The 21464-nt window shown below is 34.4% G+C and overlaps 1 protein-coding gene across 2 annotated transcripts; it reads right to left on the reverse strand.

The window, feature by feature from the left end:
- Positions 1 to 3971: 3971 nt before the first annotated feature.
- On the reverse strand, positions 3972 to 21106 carry LOC123317429. 2 transcript variants are annotated; one of them, XM_044903961.1, is made up of 7 exons: positions 20734 to 21106; positions 10329 to 10458; positions 9955 to 10065; positions 9674 to 9811; positions 8625 to 8722; positions 6547 to 6712; positions 3972 to 4737 (listed from the first exon to the last, which is right to left on the reverse strand). In XM_044903961.1, the coding sequence occupies exons 1-7, from the start codon at positions 20857 to 20859 to the stop codon at positions 4628 to 4630; spliced, it is 879 nt and encodes a 292-aa protein (XP_044759896.1). In that variant the 5' UTR covers positions 20860 to 21106; the 3' UTR covers positions 3972 to 4627. The 2 variants fall into 2 exon arrangements, with proteins under 2 accessions (XP_044759896.1, XP_044759895.1); XM_044903960.1 differs by lacking the exon at positions 6547 to 6712 and adding an exon at positions 6755 to 6920 and having other exon boundaries at positions 20734 to 21098.
- Between the last annotated feature and the right edge of the window lie 358 nt (positions 21107 to 21464).

Consider the following 21464-nt stretch of genomic DNA (forward strand, 5'->3'; position numbering starts at 1 on the left):
GTTTCTTCTATCTTTAGCTGGCAGAAAATGGAAAAATGAAAATAAGCATACCATACCAGAATACCCGTATGCTTAGGCGATGAAGAATAATATTCATTCAAAAATTCATTTGAAGAAATCTATTCTATAGTCATTTTAGCAATATTTTTTTCATACAGAAAGTCTTTCTTTATTTCATCGTTTAGTTCAGGTTTGAAGAAAGAAAATGAGCACTGGTTAAGTTGAAAATTGGAAATTTTGCTAATCAACTTTTACTTTGAAAATAGGAGTCGCTGAAAATGAAAATTTCAAGATCTTGCTTGATTACAAGACAAGAAGTAGTTTCAGAATTTCAGGAAATTTTATGTCAATACTAAGATTTCTTGTCAAGAAAACAAAAAATCTTGGAATATTTTGTCTGGCCTACGATAAAAAGTGTTTATTTATGAAAGAGATAACTTATTTAACATGAAATATTCCTATTTCTATTCATTGCACACATTTTTTGCTAGAAAACCTGAATTTCGAATAACAGAATTTTTTTTTGTCAGTATTGCCCCTAGCATCCACCACTATCTTGCATTGATTAATGCTGCTACTTTTTCCTTTTACTGCCAAAAGATCATAGAGTAACTCTATAACTTTGTAACAGCCGTTTTCGAAGCTATACGGTTTCAGATTCAGATTTATCATTATCACTCGCATTAGTCGAAGTCGTTTTAGAATCACTGATCATTTCATTTTTTATCTAAAACTTAACATTTCTTGAATTTTTCTCAAGACTAGACAAATCATGACAAAAATTCTTATTTTAACGCCCCTTTATTGACATCGGTAAATAGAAATATCGATTAAAAACAACTTACTACCGTTAACAACGGGATACATGCTATGAAGTTTGAATGGATATGCCCCATTCATCAATAAATAATTTATTTTCTCTTCACAATCTCTAACAACGGAAGGATTTAGGTATTCCTGTACCTACTACATATAACCTCCCAACAATTGACCCCAAAGGAGTTAAACCTAATTCACCATTAATTTTTGCTTATAACCATTTCAAAAGTCATTGAAAGTTCTTGGAAATATCTAAATACCTACTGAAGGATATGAATCAGTATCTTTGAAATAACATGAAATAGTAAAAGAAAAGATTCTATTCAAATGAGTAAACTGTCTTGGAATTCCAGGGAATCGAAATTATTGCCAGGTAGTTTTCTTCCTCACGAACTTATTTTCCTGAAGCAAACGGTGTTTTGAAGAATGCACCCTCATCAAAATCTTACATCCCTTATACCTTGATACCTGTTGTTACAATCACAGAACTTGTCCTAACGTAAAACCAGATGCAAACTTCCATTTATTAGATACCTAAAATCGAAATACCAAATCTACGGTACCAAATCCATTACTAAATTGTGGCATGAAATATTATGACCAGGGATGGGCAAAATATAGAGGTACTTATATAAATTGAAATACAAACCACAAAATAATATCTGGTATCTACGTATATTTGAAAAATGAAATACGAAATAGTATTTCAACAAAATACAAATCAGAAAATACTGAAAAAAGATTAAACTATCCCATTATTCAATAAAAGAAAACATAACTTCATGAATGCTAGGTTGTAATATGTAAGTATGTAATGTACGTAAAGTATGTAAAGTAAGTAAAGTATGTAATGTATGTAAGTACCTACTATATCAAACTCTATCACCTATCAATTAGAAAAACAAAATAATTTATCAACGTAGATACCTCTCAATAAAAAACAGGACTCGATTATTATACAGGGTGAGTCTTTCACTTGTACAAATATTTTGACTAAGTTAAAGTAAATTTTCCAAAACCAACTGCATACTGGGTAAGAATTGTTTCCCTCAATTATAAATATTGAGTAAAAAAGTGTTGGCAATTGCGTGAAGGGCACATAAATGAATAGTTTATGTTTATATTAATCGTTAGTGGCTTCTGAAATATTTCAGAATCTAGACCTTATACGAGTTAGACTCTGAATAGAAATATCGATTCAAAAACATTCACTCACTTCCAACCTCAAGTATCACGCCAATTATTGGATACCTATTGCCATATAATTTGAATGCATCGGCTCCATGCAACACCAAGAATTTTATTTTTTTTTCGTGATCAGGAACGACTGGGGAACCCAGGAATTCCGGTTCTATAAATACTTTCCAAACTAACGCCCCCAAGGGGGTTAAACGTAAGGGACCCCCACACTCCTCGTCAATATTAAATTTTCCTGAATTCACCAGCTCCCTGACAGATTCAAGCGTGCCATTTAGGCACGCTTCATGAAGTTTGTGGTAGGTTGGATGATGATACATATTTATATTCACTACATTCAACGGACGGAGTTATCACACACGTATGTTTCAATATTTTATCGCATTTAGATGCACAAAAATGTACTGTTCAAGTTATATTTCGTCCACGTTTACTTAAACCAGAGTATTTTCTTCTTGCAGAAACACTACAACCTTCTTTGTTCACTGGCGTTTTCGTATTGAAGGGGGAGCTAACACTTATTGCTTACCAGGGACGTAGAACGTAGCTGTAGGGGTGCAAGGGGTGCCACAGAGACAACTGTTGTCTCTGGGGTGCTGTGCCTTTCTCTGGGCCCGGATTGACTTTTCAGCATGGGAGAATTAACATTTATTTATTTCATGAATAGGAAAGATTCACAAATATGAAAAATATCAGAGCGATTATATCCATTTATTAGTAGGTAGCAATTTCTAGCCCAGAAAGAAGATTTTTCTATAGAAATTAACCAGTTAACCAAAGATTAAAGCTATCTAACTCTATGTTCTTTGCGATTAACATTTTATTTCCCTTTGAAATCAGCACGCAGTAAAAAATCGGACCCTTTTAGGATTTATGAGCTTATATCGCTTTCAAAATGATTACTTTCATCATTGCCCTACGAGTACCTATTTCTACGAGGATGTATTGATATCTAGTTAGCCAAGACCAGTTCCATGCATAAAAAAATATTGCGTTACCACAGCAACGAACAATAACTCATTAGAAGTGTCAGTGTGAAGTTTGAGGTCAAAAAAGTAAACCAGAGTTAAGCAATAAATTAAAAGAAAGAAGATGTCCACCGAAATTGTGAAAATCGAAAAATTGAAGTATCGAGCCATCAACAAGTACCTGTATTTAAAAGGGTTAAGGGGTAAGCAGATTTACGAAGATATGCTTAATACCCTTGGTGATCAATGTCCTTCGTATGCGACCGTGAAAAATTGGGCTACAAGCTTCAAAACAGGTAATTTTTCCATTGAAGATGATGACCGATCGGGAAGGCCAGTTTCTGTGTCAGTCCCCGAAAATATCGATGCAGTTCATGACATGATTTTATCAGACCGTCGAATTGGGCTAAAATGGATATCTGAAGCACTGAATATTTCATACGAACGCGTTCATCATATAGTTTACGTCGATTTGGACATGAGAAAAATTGCTGCAAAATGAATCCCCAAATGTTGAATGTTGACCAAAAGCGTGCAAGGGTAGAAGCATCGAGTTCAATCTGTGCTCGATTTGAAAACGATGTAGACTTCTTAAACCGAATTGTTACTATGGATGAGAATTGGATACATTTCTACGATCCAGAAACAAAGCAACAATCGATGGAATGGCGACACTCTGGTTCTCCAAGACCTAAGAGGTTTCGTATCCAAAAATCTGCTGGAAAATTCCTTGCTTCAGTTTTTTGTGATTGCCATGGAATAATCATGATCAATATATCCTCGTGAATAATGAAATAATCTTGATATCATGAACTCTCTTATTTTCAAATTCATAAAATGAAAATACTAAGGAGAAAGAAAAAACTGATTGGAGTATAAAACTATATATTCATTTTTTCGTTTTAGAGGAATATAGTATAATAACAAGTATCATGTATATCCTATATAATGATTGGTTATTAAGACTGGTAAGAATATATTCTCACAACCTTTTTACGGAAAATGTATTCAGAAATCTTACTCGATTGGATAAATTACAAATAATGAATTCATTATAGTTCAGCTTCCTACATGCACATACATAATTAATTCAGTACATTATTAATAGTCAATCTAATGATGATAAGGTACAAATACAAATCGATTAAAGATGCCATACAAATACTGGATAAAATTATTCTTACATCCTGTGAAAATAAACAAAAATTCAATAAGGCTAAAAATTTTTTTGCTCAAATTTGTATATACAAAATATTGCATCATTAAAAATAGCTATAAATATGATATTTCTTAACTGATGAAGAGTGTTTTGTATAAATAAGAATGTGTTCTCAGATCTAATCCAAGATATACACAATTCAAGATGCCGTATTCTGCTATCTAAAAACTAGAATTTTGGGTAGATCAGAAGTAAAAAAGTTCAAGAGCGTTCTCGAGAAAACAACAGTTTATTTCACTAATGAACACTTGGCACAATTGAACAAATACTTGTTGCCATGAAGCCAAACTTTCCGCTGGAACATAAATACAATTTTTATAAACCGATGAAATTGCGGAACTTTTCATTTTCAGTTTGGCTTATGGCACGTTGTTCAAATCTCTATAGATGATTTGGTAGTGAATGAGTCATCTCGTCATTGTTCTCAATAGTTGTAGGGTCCATATGCCGATCCAGTGGTGTAGTACGGACCTGCATATTGTGCTTGAGGTACGGGGTATCCTGCGTATGCATATTGCTGTTTCTGAGGATAAACTGAAAAAAAAAGATAAGAAGATGTTGAAAAGGCAAGGTAGACAAAGATACACTCCTTCCCCATTTTTGTAGCATTGGTAGGTTTACATGAAGCTTTTTCATGTAAACCTACGTCCTAAATGTGGTGGAGAGTCAGTGCCCTTTCATCATGAACCCCAAAATCCTATATTTCTGCGATAATTTTGTCAGAATTTAACTGAGACAAATAATTTTTAATGACCTAGGTTTTTGGATAAGACAAATCGTTTGATTTTGACAAATAACGCTAATTTCTACCAGTGGTGGCGATAGCTGAAGGGATATTCAAATATTAATTATCAATTTGATTATTGTTATTAAGATTCTACAATTTCTACGAACGTGTTTGATGAAAAACGTGCTCTTCGCTAAAAGTGTTATATTAGGCATCATTCTCGGCAGAAAAGGGTTTTGAAGTCAGAGATGCTGACAAAATAAAATCGAAAAATATGAATTGTTGGGAGTATGTTGAAGGGTTCCTGAATTCCTAGTGTTTATTTTTTCGTATTTGATCTCTGGCCTATCATTTGACCAAAAAATCAGGAAGTGCATTTCTACTTTTGTACTTTGTTGATTTTACTAGAAAAAATTTAACAAATTTGGAAAATTGTTTTTCTGCTATATTAAAAAAAAATCTTCTACTGGTATATTAAATTATCATCCTCTCCATTCGTATTTTAATTCTGGGTATACACTGTTATATCATTTGAGCCAATTTTAAAACTGAAATGTATTTTAAGCCGAAAAGACTTGTGTCCCTCTCCACCCTCTCCAAGAATTCCCTTGAATATGCAATGCCGAATAAAATATTTCATTATATTATATACAAAAAATTAATTACTATACAAGTTTTATACAGAAGAGATTATTTGTTAATCCCAATGATGTTTATGAAACATGCATTAGCCAAGAAGAAATATGTATTATAAAAAAATGATATTTTGATGTGGATGAATTTAACGTACACAACTTCAATGACTATATTGTTATACACTAGATATCCATCAACTTATCCTGATAACTACTGACAGTTAGATCTCAATTTTAACATATCATCGCGTATGAATTCATAAAGTTGCTCCATGATTTCAAGTAACTGAACGTTATATCAATACTGGCATGATACTCATTTGTCAACTGTCAACAGCCAGCAAGTGTTCGGGGGTAGACTACCCAACATTCACTTTCGCGCGAAATTTAAATTTCGTTTAGTATTCTTGATTTTTTTTACTTTCCCAGGCCACTTTTCTGAATTTTTGTTTCATAAGAACCTTCTGTGAGGTATAAGGAAGGTTTTAGAACAAAATTGATACAAACGGTCTAGTCTTTTATGAATGATGCGATGACAAAGCAAAACAGTAATGATGTTGGTCTAAGACTTCCCTAATTTCTTTTTTACAAGAATTAATTAAGTTTTGCTCTATTCAAGTCAGCAATAATGAACATTTTAGTGATGTGATATATGAATGCATGTATAAAAGTATACGATACGATTTTGTTTAAAGCGCAAGCGTCAGATAAGTTGAGAAAAATGGGATTAAGAGAATTGAGATACTCCAGAATAAGTGCTTACCATACAAAACTAAACATTTTGGTATATGGGCATTTCAAATAAAAAAAAAGTATTTTAATCCCTTCCAAAACCTCCAAAAGTAGCATATTTAGCAGAAATTATAGACACCACTTTAGTTGTTCTGCTGAATATGACGGCAATACCTAAATAACCGATTGTCGACCTACTGGAGTATCTCAAACTCGTGAATGAAAGAGCAGATTAAACCCGAAAGTTACCAGGCATTAGATACTGCATGTTGATGGCCTCCTCCCTTTCACGCTCGCCTCTAAGGCACATGGCGGCGCCCGAAAACAAGATGGCGGCCACCAGAGACCACCCGACTCCAACCCATGCAAGCATGTAGCTCCAATCGTAGTTGACTCTGGCGTTATCCCGAAGGACCTGGGAAAGATTGAGGTTAGAAATTTCGATAGGGGTACAAACCTGGCATAATGTATTGGACGTTGCTGAGCTGCTCCTTCTCCCGTTCGCTGGATAAGCAACATGAGGCAAAGAAAAACATTAAAGCTGCTGCCAGGGAGGAAAAGACTGCTAGCCATCCGAAGACAAAGCTCCAGTCGTACATTATATCGGAGTTTTCCTGAAGGATCTGGGTGGATAAATGGAAAAATGAGAAAAGAACTGGATTTGTACCATTGTTTAAATTCATAACCCATCAGTCATGGTGTACTGAATATTGGCCAAACGCTAGTAGGCCCACCAGAAGAAAAACTTCCTGAATTAACAACAACAATATAATAATTGATGAATATAGTAGTGGTTTATTCTCCTCAAACTGTGGTTATCACTGCATATGCAAGTTTAAACTGAATTATTATGAGTTTCATTCATGATTTTTTCAAATGCACTGCGGAAACTATTCAGAATCATTCTTCAAATATGGGGTTTTAAAATTTAAATCGTTTGGTTTCAAGTTTACGATTTGGCAACAGCGCCTACTAGAAAATAAAAAGGACAATGTCCGATCAGCTGTTGATTTACAGGCGCGTACTCACTGGCGAGCCTCAACTGCAACCGGCCATAAAAATCCCATAAAATTTCACGACCTTCCTCGTTCGTCGCAGACTTCATAGACAGCCATCTTTGTCTATCTCATCAAGATAATGTATTTGTTGTCCTTTATTATCAAGGCATATTTCAGTGAACCAAGTCCATTCAGCCTAGTTTTGAGATGAATGGCTTAGTCAGGCTTAGAAGTTGTTTATCACCCATTAATTCAAAAGTGACTTTAGATTTTAAAAGGTTAGAATGTTACATAAGAATAATAATAATAAATAAAGGAGTCACTTCTGAATTAATTGGTGATAAACAACTTCTAAGCTATTCATCTCAAAATTAGGCTGAATGGACTTGGTTCACATCAGCTCTGAACCCACTGTAGAGTGCGGAAATGTGAGGTTATGGCGCTTGTCAAAACATATTTGGGTTTTAAATCAGCGCTATTACATAATAGCCTCAGCAATAATTATCTACGTTTTTCTCACAATGTCAATGTAGGTCAAAAAGTAAATGGGAATACGAAAATCTTTAGAAGAATTAATGATACTGAGTCTTCATTCTTTTTCAATCATACTTTCGGCATTTCTGTAGTAGTACCTAATTGATATTAGTTCTGGCAACATAGTTTTGACATTAAAGACATTTCACCAAGTGTGCCAACCCTACACCGTTCTAGTTACAAAAACTTAAGAAAATTATGTCATGTCCAACCGAGTGCTTTTATAAAAGTGAATGGAGTATAGAGACGCAAATCAATGCAAGTAAATTATTATATACCCCTTGCAATTTCATAGGATTTATCGATATCGGAGATAAGATCAGAAATAAAGAAATACGACGTTTCTCTTTGTTGCTATCACACCTTTCTCCAACGAAATCCAATCTCACTTTCATGAACACACTCAACGATCGTGATAGAGTTTCCTTCGATCGATAATAAATGGTAAATTGTTATTCATCTGATAAATGATTTTTAGAGTTCTGTTCTGCAATTAGTACGAGTGAAAATAGAAATCTGAACATTGGGTTGCATGCTTTGTCGGACTATACTTTGATTATAAATTATTATATTATTGCAATCTTCGACCACCGTTCATATGTTTATTCATAACAATGATTAAAAAGAAACTTTTCCGTTGATTTTTTTACCTATCTAATTTATGATAACCTTATAGGGATCTTTAGAATCCAATCTAAGAAAAACAATATAAATTCCAGATGAATCCAACTGATACATAATAGATAATTAATTATATTCTAATAACCAAATTTGTCGTTATGGAAAATCACTTACGTTACTCCATTGTTGATAAAACTCTTCTCCTACAACCTTCTCTTTCTCAAAATATTCCACACCATGCCAAAGACCCATTCCTCCAGCACTCAGAAGGCCTGCGAAGAAATAGAAGTTGATATTGAAGAAAAAAATGACAAACTTGGTTGCAGTTAAATTGGAGCTACTACAGACATTCCAGCAAGTAGGAAGGTACCTACAATGCAGCTTTTTAAGTACAGCATTGAGTATTCAACCCCCTGCAGGTTTATACCCGGTGATTACAGTGAGAGACAAGTCAGAGGAAGGGAAATAAAATGTTTAATGTCAACTATGTTATGCTGCAAGTCTGATGATCCTGATGATGACTGTAGAATGAAACATTTGTGGGAATCTATCAACGAAGATTATATAACGGAAAATACTTGATTTAACGGAATCAATTTAGAATCGATTTATTCTTCGCGAAGATACACCTCTAGCGCGGATACGCTCAATGCCTACGAAGAAAAAAACAGTTTCGTAATTATTACGATTTTCACGGCATTCTTAGCACATTCTGATTATGTTTAAATACTGGTGTTCTTTTGTTCCATATACCAATTACCTTAGGAAAGGAAGAAATGCAACAAAAAGGGAAAGTCAAATTGCCGTTTCGAAAATAATTGGGCTATTTCCTATTGCGCTGTTCAGATCGGTTCCTTTATACACTAGAAACGTCCGATTGGTTGCTTTTATCGAGGAATTAAATGAGAATTTCGGAATTCTCCCAATAACATGTTAATAATTAAGTCATATGGTGAAACTGAAGGATTACAGAAGAAATATTTCGATATCACTGAAATAAGATGAGATTCAGTTGTCTACACTCAAAGTACATGAATCTACAGGGTGTCCACGGTATATCAAGTTTCACCAGGATCTCAGAGACCTATTTTCAAAATTTCAGCTGCCCAAAATAGGAAATGACTAGGCTTATTTCATTGGTTCAATACAATTTAATCCATGGCTGAAGTTTAATGAGTTTTCTTGTGAATGAAGTATCGATTTGCAATTTTTTCTCCACTTACATGCTAATAGCATCAAAATAGCTGTAGCTGTGATGTTTCCTGGTGATCTTCTCCAGCATCCTGTGACTCCTGTGCAGAATGCAGCAAAAATTGAGACAAATGCAACTATAAAGAGGGCAATCATGGATCGACCCATATCTGGAAAAAAAATTGGGCTAAAATGAGTTGGGATAATTTGGACATTAAAATATCACGTAATTTATAATGAGATCCTACAAAGCATTAAAATAAAACGTTGTTCACTATCAGAGGTATTCAGGAAAATTCTGCAAAGTACTTACGTAGTCTGGTCCACGCATCATCTGTGAAATCTCTGGTTTCATTTTGCTCATCAGGAATATAATAATTTATGTTATTGCAGTAAGTCTCTACAGGACTCAGGTACGTTTTCACTGAAAAAAATAAATACCCATATGTTAATATTAACCTTGAGCAAAATCCAAACTCTTTGATTTTGATATTCTATCTAGGAATTTCATATCAATTCAACAAGGATACTAAAGAGTTTTAGATCCTAACTCAAAATTCGTAGACATGACATCCTCAACTATTTGTGCTGTGCCAAAAAATAAGAGGAATGTTAAATAGAAACTCATTGAATCCACATTCGGAATTCTTCGTCACATCAGGTTCAGAAAATTGGTGAAATATTTACCTGTCGGTGGTCGCTCTTTAGGGTAGCATATCCTGAAGAGTCCTTTTGTTCTGGTATAATAATAGTACTTGGAATTTACGCTCTCTAATAACGCTTGACTCTGAGCATCTGAATGTTTTCCTAATGTGTTCTGAAACAAGGAAAATGACTTTAACTTCACTTAATTAAAAAGCAGGTGCCTTAAGAGTCATAGTTAGAAAAAGTAACTGACTCTTCTACTACCTTAACTACCTTTAAGAGTCATAGTTAGAAAAAGTAACTATGACTCTTCTACTACCTTAAGTACCTTTAAGAGTCATAGTTAGAAAAAGTAATTATGACTCTTCTACTACCTTAAGAGTCATAGTTAGAAAAAGTAACTGACTCGTCTACTACCTTAACTACCTTTAAGAGTCATAGTTAGAAAAAGTAACTATGACTCGAAAAATTCCCTAAAAGATATGGTCCTTTGAAACTTCCTCCAGACCAAACGGTTCCGCCGAAATCGATGAAATTCTCAGACTAACTAAAAGAAGAGTTGCTCTTTTAGAATATTTTCAACATTTAGATCTACGATGATTTTTAAAAATCGTTAAGACCAAAATGGACTCATTATGCGTATAGTTTATGCAAATCTTGACATCGGTCTCATCGTTAAAAATCAGATATGCTAGCCGGGAAGGAAATGATGCGTGCATTTCATATTAATTATGTTAGAGATATTTCTTTCTCCACTTCTCGGTCCATCGAACATAGCTAGCTCTTTGCCAGTGAAATTTCTTGGCCTGCGGCTTACCAACAATTCTGAATTGAATGAACTTTCTTGGACAACGTACCTTGAATTTTCAACGGGATCATTCAATTCAATAAATTTCTTCCAGGTTGTTTGATTCTTTTTTCAAAGTAACTCTAGAGAATAAGGGATTCAGAAAATAGTCATCAATGTATTAACTACTGATGAGATAAGTAATTTTTCAATCTTAAGGTTCAACTTAGTGGCATTGAAATTCCTCATAATTACTTTCACATATGACAAGATACTTAAACAATTCAATTATGTAAGGATTCAATCAATTGATTTATGTCCATATTCGACTTGAGTTGATTGTGTTTGATTGTAATGCAGTGATGATGATTGATGCCACAATCTGTTGGCTTGAACATATCTGTCTTTCATATATGATTTTAGTGGTGAATTTTTAGGATATTCAGTGATATAGAAACGAAATATTTCATTCAATATTAATGGAATGGTTATATACTTCTTGTAAAACATTAATTGATCGGAATTATTAATTATTCTATCTATATTCCCTGAGAATAAAGTTTAAATAAATGAATTGATAGTTGAACGGTTTTTGCATTACTTCATGAACCATCTTTTATTTTAGAGTCACTAGATTGAGTAAAAGATTTTCAATGGTTGATTTACGATGGAATGAAAACCCCGTAGCGAAGAATCTGTATCAGAATCGATATATATTATATGCGAGACAAAGCAAATCAAATGCCATTACACAAAGGTATATATCGTGCGAAATACAGAAATGTTAGAATGTCGAAACACAAGTGGATATCTCACATATAAGATCTGCAGAATGTGTGTCACATAGTAAAAGTGAATCGAGATCGTAAATTTTTTTCTCACACTTGAGTGTAGGACTTCATTCATTCGCACATTTTATAATGGTACAAAATAGTTGTTGGAAAGTTGAATTATTGTTTGGAAGATTGCACTCTCTCTTCCTAAAAGGGACTATATCATTATCGATGTTCACACTTCATCTACTTTTTGAGAAGGCTTTCGTGTTAATTTTTCAACTGCCGATATTTCAGCATTTCAAGCAAGATGACGTTCAATTTATTGCATATTTCCCATTGACCACATTCAATAAATTTGCTTTTTGTAGTTTCCGAGGAAATGATGAATTTGTGGTTAGATAGTACCAATAAATTCTGCTTCGTGCAAATTATGTTATTGGAAATAAAAATACAACATTTTTTGTTGAACAAAATCATTGAGCTTACTGCTGAAACTAAGAGTACAAGCTTTTGGTATCTTAATGACAAGATCGTTAGCATAAGAGTATATCTATTCTACCTTAATGGTGATTAGTTCAATTACAATCGATTGGTTGCTGTGAAAGATACTTATACATAATGATGATCCACCTATTATTCTGGTCACATGATATTTCCATCATCAAAAAGCTGTTTGAAGATAACAGAGAATAATATACTGATATTTTATTGAAATTGTTAGAGGCAGACTCTTCTTTTTGATCAGATAAAGATTCATTCTGAAGATGTATACCGATGAAGCTGGGCTATGATTCAAAGAGGAGGTACATAATTTTTGACATGTATGTTGACTTGTACATTCCATATGTTCAATCAAAAACTTCCTAAAGTTGAGAGAAACACTTCAGCCCCTCGCTATTTTTTACAATTCGCATATCTATATCTTTTCATCTATAGTCCGAATAGGAAGAGGGATTTTTTAATCTATACTGTAGAAATAAATCAAAGACCAATCCTGCATAGAAAATATAGTGAAATTTCCTTATTTGAGCATAGTTGCAGCTCTTATATTTCGAAAATACATTCTTGAAACTTGAAATCTGATTGACCAACTATAGGATAAAAAAGATAAAGTTTTCATGATAAAATACTCGTATTTCTAGCAGTTTGTTATACCATAAGTTGACTGTGCTATTTGCATGATTGTAGAAGTATTTAAATCACATTTTTTACACTTCAAGCAGTTAATTAATTCATGAACTTGCTCTTCATCGCAGTTTGATTCTTCCGTCTCTGAAACCTCAATAGAATATGGTCAACGAGGCCTGCCATATTGGAAACGGATCATCATACTCCTTATTAAAGTCAGAACAGTTACAATTTGATCCACATTTATACTTACTAATTATTCTTTATTTCTTCCTTGTGTTTATTGGAATGTAACTATCTAATAACCGAGAAAATACCAGCTGAATAGTTCTTTCATAACAATATCGAGTAATTATTTAATAGTTGAATGCCGTTTTTCTGATGCAAGAGCAATGTAAATGTAAATATTTCCTGTAATGGCAGAAGTGATGTCATATATAGGAGCAATTATTCTGCAGAATTATTATTGGTTGGGAGGAAATTCAAGGTGAAGATTTCTTTGAGTTTTCCAAAGGGAACTGCTACATAAGAACAACATAATTTGCAAGGCTCGATCTTTGGAAACAATCCAGTAAATCGAAGATACTCAAGAGATTCTGGTTAAGTTTAGCATCCCATTTAACGCATCTTACACCGTACGACTTCTTCCTGTTTTCTAAGGTGAAATCCGCATCAGGAGGACCAAGATTCGAGTCAGTCGAAGCTGACGAGGAAAAATAGGCGCACATCCTGAAGAAAGTGACAGAAAAGGCTTTCAGCCCTGTTTCAAGCAACGGAAGATTCTCATGGGTCGTTTAAGGGACAAAGTATGGTGATAGGAACTAGAAAAGCATGAACTGAAGAGTTTAAAATCTATTTTATCAGAGGTGGAACCTTGCCAAACCCGAGAAATATGCAACAGGTGCGGTAGAAAAGAAAGTCCGGTTTGTGAAGTGGAAGTGAAGGCTTAGCTTCCGCAAAGACCGCTTCAATGAAGCTCCGAGGTTTCAGGTGAACACTCTTGTATAATTATAATTCCACGTGGGGCAATTCTGAACCCGTTATCGGCAATGTTGATTGCCTGGTGGTCATTTCGTCTGGTCCACTTAATATTAAGGATGAAATATTGCGATGTACAGTTGGGACCTTGAAGGTCAGATTCTATCGCGAGTGAGGATGGTTTTTTGGGTCATTTTATTGCTAAAAATATGATATATACTCCATATATCTGACACTGTTAAGAGTGTTAAGGAGAAAAGAAAATTTTTCGCTTTTCCTTTATCCATCTTCAAATTCGCTTTGAAGGGCTCTCTAGAGTGCAATTCTCTATCGAATCATCAACTGTTTGGTTTTTCCGCATCTACAAAACAACCTTTATGCAATCCATATCCGAGGATAGTAAAAAACACCCTGATTTTTAGACAGAGGAGCAAATTTGTCATTTTAGGGGTGTCTTACCCCTTGCTCATTTTTGACCCAAAAAATGGAGATTTTCGAAATCGAATTTTTCACTAGGGTGGAAGCCTAGGCAACGCTGATATATAACCGGAAATCCCAATTCAATCAGACGAATATAACGGGAGATATCGCAGATTGAAATTTGGAATTTTTGAAAAATGCCATTTCCAAGATGAAAATTTAAACGAAGGGAGATAGGCTCTCGAAATTGCTCGCAATAGATCCAGCGTGTTTGAAAACCTATATTTTCATACCGAAATTTCAAATATCTGGAACGGTTTAGGAGAAAATAATTTTTTTTATTTTTCCATCTTTCATTTTCGAGTTGACTTCAAAGAGCTCTCTAGAGTACAATTCTCTATCGAATCATCAACTGTTTGGTTTTCTAGAATCCTCAAAACAAATTCAATGCACTCCATATCCTAAGACAGTAATAGAACAGCCTGATTTTCAGATAGAGTAGCGAATAGGTCATTTTAGGGGGGTCTAACCCCTTGCTCATTTTTGACCCAAAAAATCGAGATTTTCGAAATCGAGTTTTTGTGCTAGGGTGAAAGCCTTAGCAATACTGATTATAGAACCGCAAATCCCAATTGGATCAGACGAATATAACGGGAGATATCGCAGATTGAAATTTCTGATTTTTGAAAAATGCCATTTCCCAGATGAAAATCTTAACGAAGGGAGATAGGCTTTCGAAATTAAACGCAATATATTCAGCGTGTTTGAGAACCTATATTTTCATACCGAAATTTCAAATATCTGGCCCTGTTTAGGAGAAAATAATTTTTTTTGTTTTTTCACTTTTCATTTTCGAGTTGACTTCGAAGAGCTCTCTGGAAAGCAATTCTCTATTGAAGCATCAACTGTTTGGTTTTCTAGAATCTTCAAAACAAATTCTATGCACTCCATATCCTAAGACAGTGATAGAACATCCTGATTTTCAGACAGAGTAGCAAATAGGTCATTTTAGGGGGGTCTAACCCCTTGCTCATTTTTGACCCAAAAAATCGAGATTTTCGAAATCGAGTTTTTGTGCTATGGTGGAAGCCTCGGCAATGCTGATTATAAAACTGGAAATCCCATTTGGATCAGACGAATATAACGGGAGATATCGCAGATTGAAATTTGCAATTTTTGAAAAATGCCATTTCCAAGATGAAAATCTAAACGAAGGGAGATAGGCTTTCGAAATTGCTCGCAATAGATTCAGCGTGATCGAAAACCTATATTTTCATAACAAAATTTAAAATATCTGGCCCTGTTTAGGAGAAAATAACTTTTTCTGTTTTTCCACTTTACATTTTCGAGTTGACTTCGAATAGCTGTCTAGAGGACAATTCTCTATCGAATCATCAACTGTTTCGTTTTCTAGAATCCTCAAAATAAATTCTATGCACTTCATATCCTAAGACAGTGATAGAACATCCTGATTCTCAGAGAGAGTAGCAAATAGGTCATTTTAGGGGGGTCTAACCCCTTGCTCATTTTTGACCCAAAAAATCGAGATTTTCGAAATCGAGTTTTTATGCTAGGGTGGAAGCCTTGGCAATGCTGATTATAAAACTGGAAATCCCAATAGGATCAGACGAATATAACAGGAGATATCGCAGATTGAAAATTGCGATTTTTGAAAAATTTCCATTTCCAAGATGAAAATCTAAACGAACGGAGATAGGCTTTCGAAATTGCTCGTAATAGATTCAGCGTGTTCGAAAACCTATATTTCCATACCAAAATTTCAAATATCTGGCCCTGTTTAGGAGAAAATAACTTTTTTTGTTTTTCCACTTTTCATTTTCGAATCGACTTTGAAGAGCTCTCTGGAGTGCAATTCTCTATCGAATCATCAACTGTTTGGTTTTCTAGAATCCTCAAAACAAATTCTATGCACTCCATATCCGGAGACAGTGATAGAACATCCCGATTTTCAGTCAGAGTAGCAAATAGGTCATTTTAGGGGGGTCTAACCCCTTGCTCATTTTTGACCCAAAAAATCGAGATTTTCGAAATCGAGTTTTTATGCTAGGGTGGAAGCCTTGGCAATGCTGATTATAAAACTGGAAATCCCAATAGGATCAGACGAATATAACAGGAGATATCGCAGATTGAAAATTGCGATTTTTGAAAAATTTCCATTTCCAAGATGAAAATCTAAACGAACGGAGATAGGCTTTCGAAATTGCTCGTAATAGATTCAGCGTGTTCGAAAACCTATATTTCCATACCAAAATTTCAAATATCTGGCCCTGTTTAGGAGAAAATAACTTTTTTTGTTTTTCCACTTTTCATTTTCGAATCGACTTTGAAGAGCTCTCTGGAGTGCAATTCTCTATCGAATCATCAACTGTTTGGTTTTCTAGAATCCTCAAAACAAATTCTATGCACTCCATATCCGGAGACAGTGATAGAACATCCCGATTTTCAGTCAGAGTAGCAAATAGGTCATTTTAGGGGGGTCTAACCCCTTGCTCATTTTTGACCCAAAAAATCGAGATTTTCGAAATCGAGTTTTTATGCTAGGGTGGAAGCCTTGGCAATGCTGATTATAAAACTGGAAATCCCAATTGGATCAGAAGAATATAACAGAAGATATCACAGATTGAAAATTGCGATTTTTGAAAAATTGCCATTTCCAAGATGAAAATTTGAACGAAGGGAGATAGGCTTTCGAAATTACTCGCAATAGATTCAGCGTGTTCGAAAACCTATATTTCCATACCAAAATTTCAAATATCTGGCCCTGTTTAGGAGAAATTTTTTTTTCCACTTTTCATTTTTGAGTTGACTTCGAAAAGCTCCCTAGAGTACAATTCTCTATCGAATCATCAACTGTTTGGTTTTCTAGGTTCTTCAAAACAAAATCTATGCACTCCATATCCTAAGACAGTAATAGAACATTCTGATTTTCATGCAGAATATAGCAAATACGTCATTTCAGGGGGTCTAACCCCTTGCTCATTTTTGACGGAAAAATCGAGATTTTCGAAATCGAGTTTTTATGCTATGGTGGATGCTTTGGCAATGCTGATTATAAAACCAGAAATCCCAATTCGATCAGATGAATATAACAGGAGATATCGCAGATTGAAATTTGCAATTTCAAGTCTTCATAGATTCAGTTGTAATCAATTTCTAAGTTTCTAAATCGAAAATTCTCACTTCCCCATATGAGAACTTTCGATTTTCATAAAAAAACAGAGATTGCTTATAAATTGTAAATAACATTTTCTATGCGATGGAGATGCATGAATATATGCAGTTGATATCTGTCTTCATTTCCTTTCAAATGTCGTATTTATTCAAATCATGAAAGTTGTTTTGCCATTCGAGAGAACTCCATACAGAAACCAAAGAAAATATGAAACTAATCGACTACTTATATATTACGGTCTATAACTTTTTGTGTTTGGGAAAAAAGTGCCTTTGGTATTCATTTAATATTTTAGAAGCATGCTTCTTTTGACCATGCAGTCCAAAAGTGTGTGAATATTGAACGAAATTCAATTGAGTCATTGAGTCTATATCTATACATTTTGGTACAGGTAAATTATTATGAATGGCCCTCACTCTTCAACTTTCTGTGTCAGTGTGTAGAATTTTTTTTTATAACTTTTCGTATCTTCCCTAGTTTCAGTTGAGACTTGAGAACCTGATGCTAGTTGGCATGTTTTAAAGGTTTAGAATCTACCTAAGCCAAAAAGATACACACATATCAACATTCCACAACTGACCAAACATATTGCTATAGGGCAATGCGCTATGTATAGTTAGGGCAGGTAGGAAGACTTATACCGAACATCTGACCTTCACAAGTTACGAAAGCATTACAACAATACCTACTGCAATCAATCACGAATATAAATAGGTATTGCAAAATCTGAAATTTAAGTATTCGCAGATACAGATGAACAAAATTTGTTTTCAATTATTTTCATAAATTCTAAGCTAGTTGAAATATTAAGCGTTTCATTGGCGTAGAAATTAGTGGCGTCTAAAAGGCACGATACCCTCGAAAACTACGCCACTGGGGCTTCTTAGGAACTTGACAAAAAACATAAAAATATTAAAAATCCTTTCATACGGAAAACATACTGTTCGTTTGGTCGGAATTGAATAATTGGCTAGCTTTATACATAAGGGGAGTTTCTGTCTTGATCAAGCGTTAAAGTCTCTCCATGTAAAAACGAACGTTTTTCGATAAATAGTATTTCTCATTATTTCTGAATGAAAGGAATTCAAATTCGAAGTATTTATTGACGCTGATACCTAAATAAACTAGTGCAAATAGCTCTCATTCAAGTATTGGTACATTGAATGGACAAACACACTCTGAATTGATATACGAATAAGGAGTGTTCTGAAAATTTTCAATCAGATACGTCATCGAATTGTTGGAATTTAAACGTTCTTGTTCGGACACTCCAATATTCAATTTTATTTTTGGCAATCAGATTTTTTTCGCAATCACTGCTGAGGGTTTCTATTTTAACCAAGCGTTGATATCTCTCAGCTTGATTTCTCATGAATTTCAAAGTAAAAAGTGAGTTTATCGCCAAACTAGGTAGATATCAGATTTTTCATATCATAAATCTCGAGTGTGGGTATAAAATTCATTGGTTTTTGTAGGACTAGAATCTGAGATGAAAAAAGACCATTTCAAGTGGCAAAAATGAAAATAGGGGTCTTCTATATCTCGTTGCGTATTTGAGCATATAGGCATATACTTTCTTTCGAGGGACAAGGGACAAGGGAACTTTGATTTCTTTCATTCTTTGGTGATTTCTTTGTGGAAATAACGTAAAAAATAATATCCTGCGAAGAATCGGCATATTTCCCAAGTCACCTTATGAAACAACAAAATAATGAATGAGATCCGTGTGGCCGTTTGATTTGTAAACAACCTTGTTTAATGACATATCTAATATCCCAATATCCCACGTATCAAGGAAAAAAAATTACACCTGCACAAATTGAAACACATGTACAGGACACTAGAAAGTACAAGGGCCATAAAAAACGCGCTTTTACTCTCCTGAATTCGTTATTTTTTCCTGTCAATTCTAACGCTCTGGTCACAGCAAACTCAGCAGGAATTAATTGTTAAACTAACGGAAAAGACGCTACACAATCTTATAAGTTTGTCCCTTGACTCATAAATGGTTAGAAACAAAGAAATCTGCAAGGGGGGTAATTGTCCCAAGTTACAGGACTGTCCCAAGTTACCCTAATATACTCTCAACAGACAATTTTTATTCTGAGTCCAGATTTGAAAATTAGATGAAGATTTATTATCTTTTCATGGTTTGATGAGAAAGCCGAAAGTACCTACATTAGATGCTTTCTATTGAAGATCATTGAGTATCAACGGGAAAGTTTTTCCAATAGATATACGGTGAGTTTTCTCTTCTTCAAAGCTCTTCATTTTTCATTGAATATGTAACACCTTTATGCATTATGCATATACCCAAATTGAAATCATTCCAGATGAAGTGCTTCATTCTGTGAGTCTTTCGAAGCGTACCATTTTTTTTGGGGGATTTCAGAATTGGGATGACCAAAAATTGGACTGTCCCTATATCAATAAGATCGATATTTTGATGACTCGAAGTGAAAACCATCAATTTTCAATTTCAAGATTATTTGGAACGGCTGCAGAAGAATTTGTAACACTTATTTCACGCATAAAGTAGGTTTCAGTTCTAATTGCTTTTGGTATCTCCATATCTTATTACCGGAAGCTACACCAGTGAAACTTCCTCGTGTATAGGTATAAGGATTTTCCAAAGAAGCTGCATTGATCATCGTCTCTACATCTACCAACCGACATAAAACATTAATTTTAACATTTATGATGCTATGTTTGTATCTCAATTGATCAATAGAATCAGATATATTTCTAAAAGAAATTCTGTATCAAGGTATACAGTTTATTAAAGCCATATTTTCACGATGTATAGTTGGGGAATCAAATAAGGTTTCCCCTTTAATCGAGCGTTGAAATCTCCTCTTTCTGCTATGTAGGTAATCTTTGAGATAAAATGAAGGCAAAAGATTGAATGAAGTGAGTTTTTGCATGCAGAAGATGTAAATTTCACTGCTGGGTCCTCTGAAACATCCAGTTTTCTTCAATGATCGAAAATTTAACCATCAAGAACGGATAGTATTTTTACAGCTACTTCAATAATCATCACCTTTACACCTCCTTAATATTCAAACTGATGACCTTTAAACAGTTAGGTATGCAAGGCAAGGAAACCGATGACAGTGAAAACAGGCTTAATTTCTTACGATAGGAGATATACCATTAGGTACGTACCAAAATATTACTCCTCTTGACTTCTATATAAAGCCAATTGTCTGTGGAAAATGCAATCGCCAGAAGTGCAGTCGCAATGATGGATGTAATTGTGGCCAGGCTGAGAGTAACCGCGGAACAAGGCATTTTTGTTGGAAATTTTAAAAAAATGCGAAATTAGAAAAAACTGGTGGTCACAAGAAACGCGCGGGTCTGTTTTTTCGCACTTTTTACACCTTTAAGTCATTCTTTACATTCCTCGCTGACACTGGCCGATATACACTAGTTTAGCTATTGTACTGATGGCGTTTGAGTGTTTCGGATATACAAGGATATTGTGGTAAAGCGATGAACTAATCTTACTTGACTAAGAACGAAAACCTGTTCTTCCAATGTGCGCAGGTTGTTTTCTGTTGTGAAAGTATGACTTAAGTGAGTTGGACCCATTCCGCGATGTTTCGCTGGTTGCCTACAGCAGTGAAATTTCTTGTTACTCGACCTATCGATGACATTATTGGACAGTCTTCGATTTGAAGCTGACTTCAACAAAAATGCATACTTACTTCCGGTGTGTTGGATTGAAGGACTGTATCTATCATATCTCCTCTGTAAGGAGATATGAGGGTGCAAAAATGTGTTCTAGCAACGCTGATTATAAAACTGGAAATCCCAATTGGATCAGACGAATATAACATGAGATATCGCAGATTGAATATTGCGATTTTCGAAAAATTGACATTTCCAAGATGAAA

This window comes from Coccinella septempunctata, chromosome 7, assembly GCF_907165205.1.
Source record: "Coccinella septempunctata chromosome 7, icCocSept1.1, whole genome shotgun sequence".
NCBI classification, from domain to species: Eukaryota; Metazoa; Arthropoda; class Insecta; order Coleoptera; family Coccinellidae; genus Coccinella; species Coccinella septempunctata.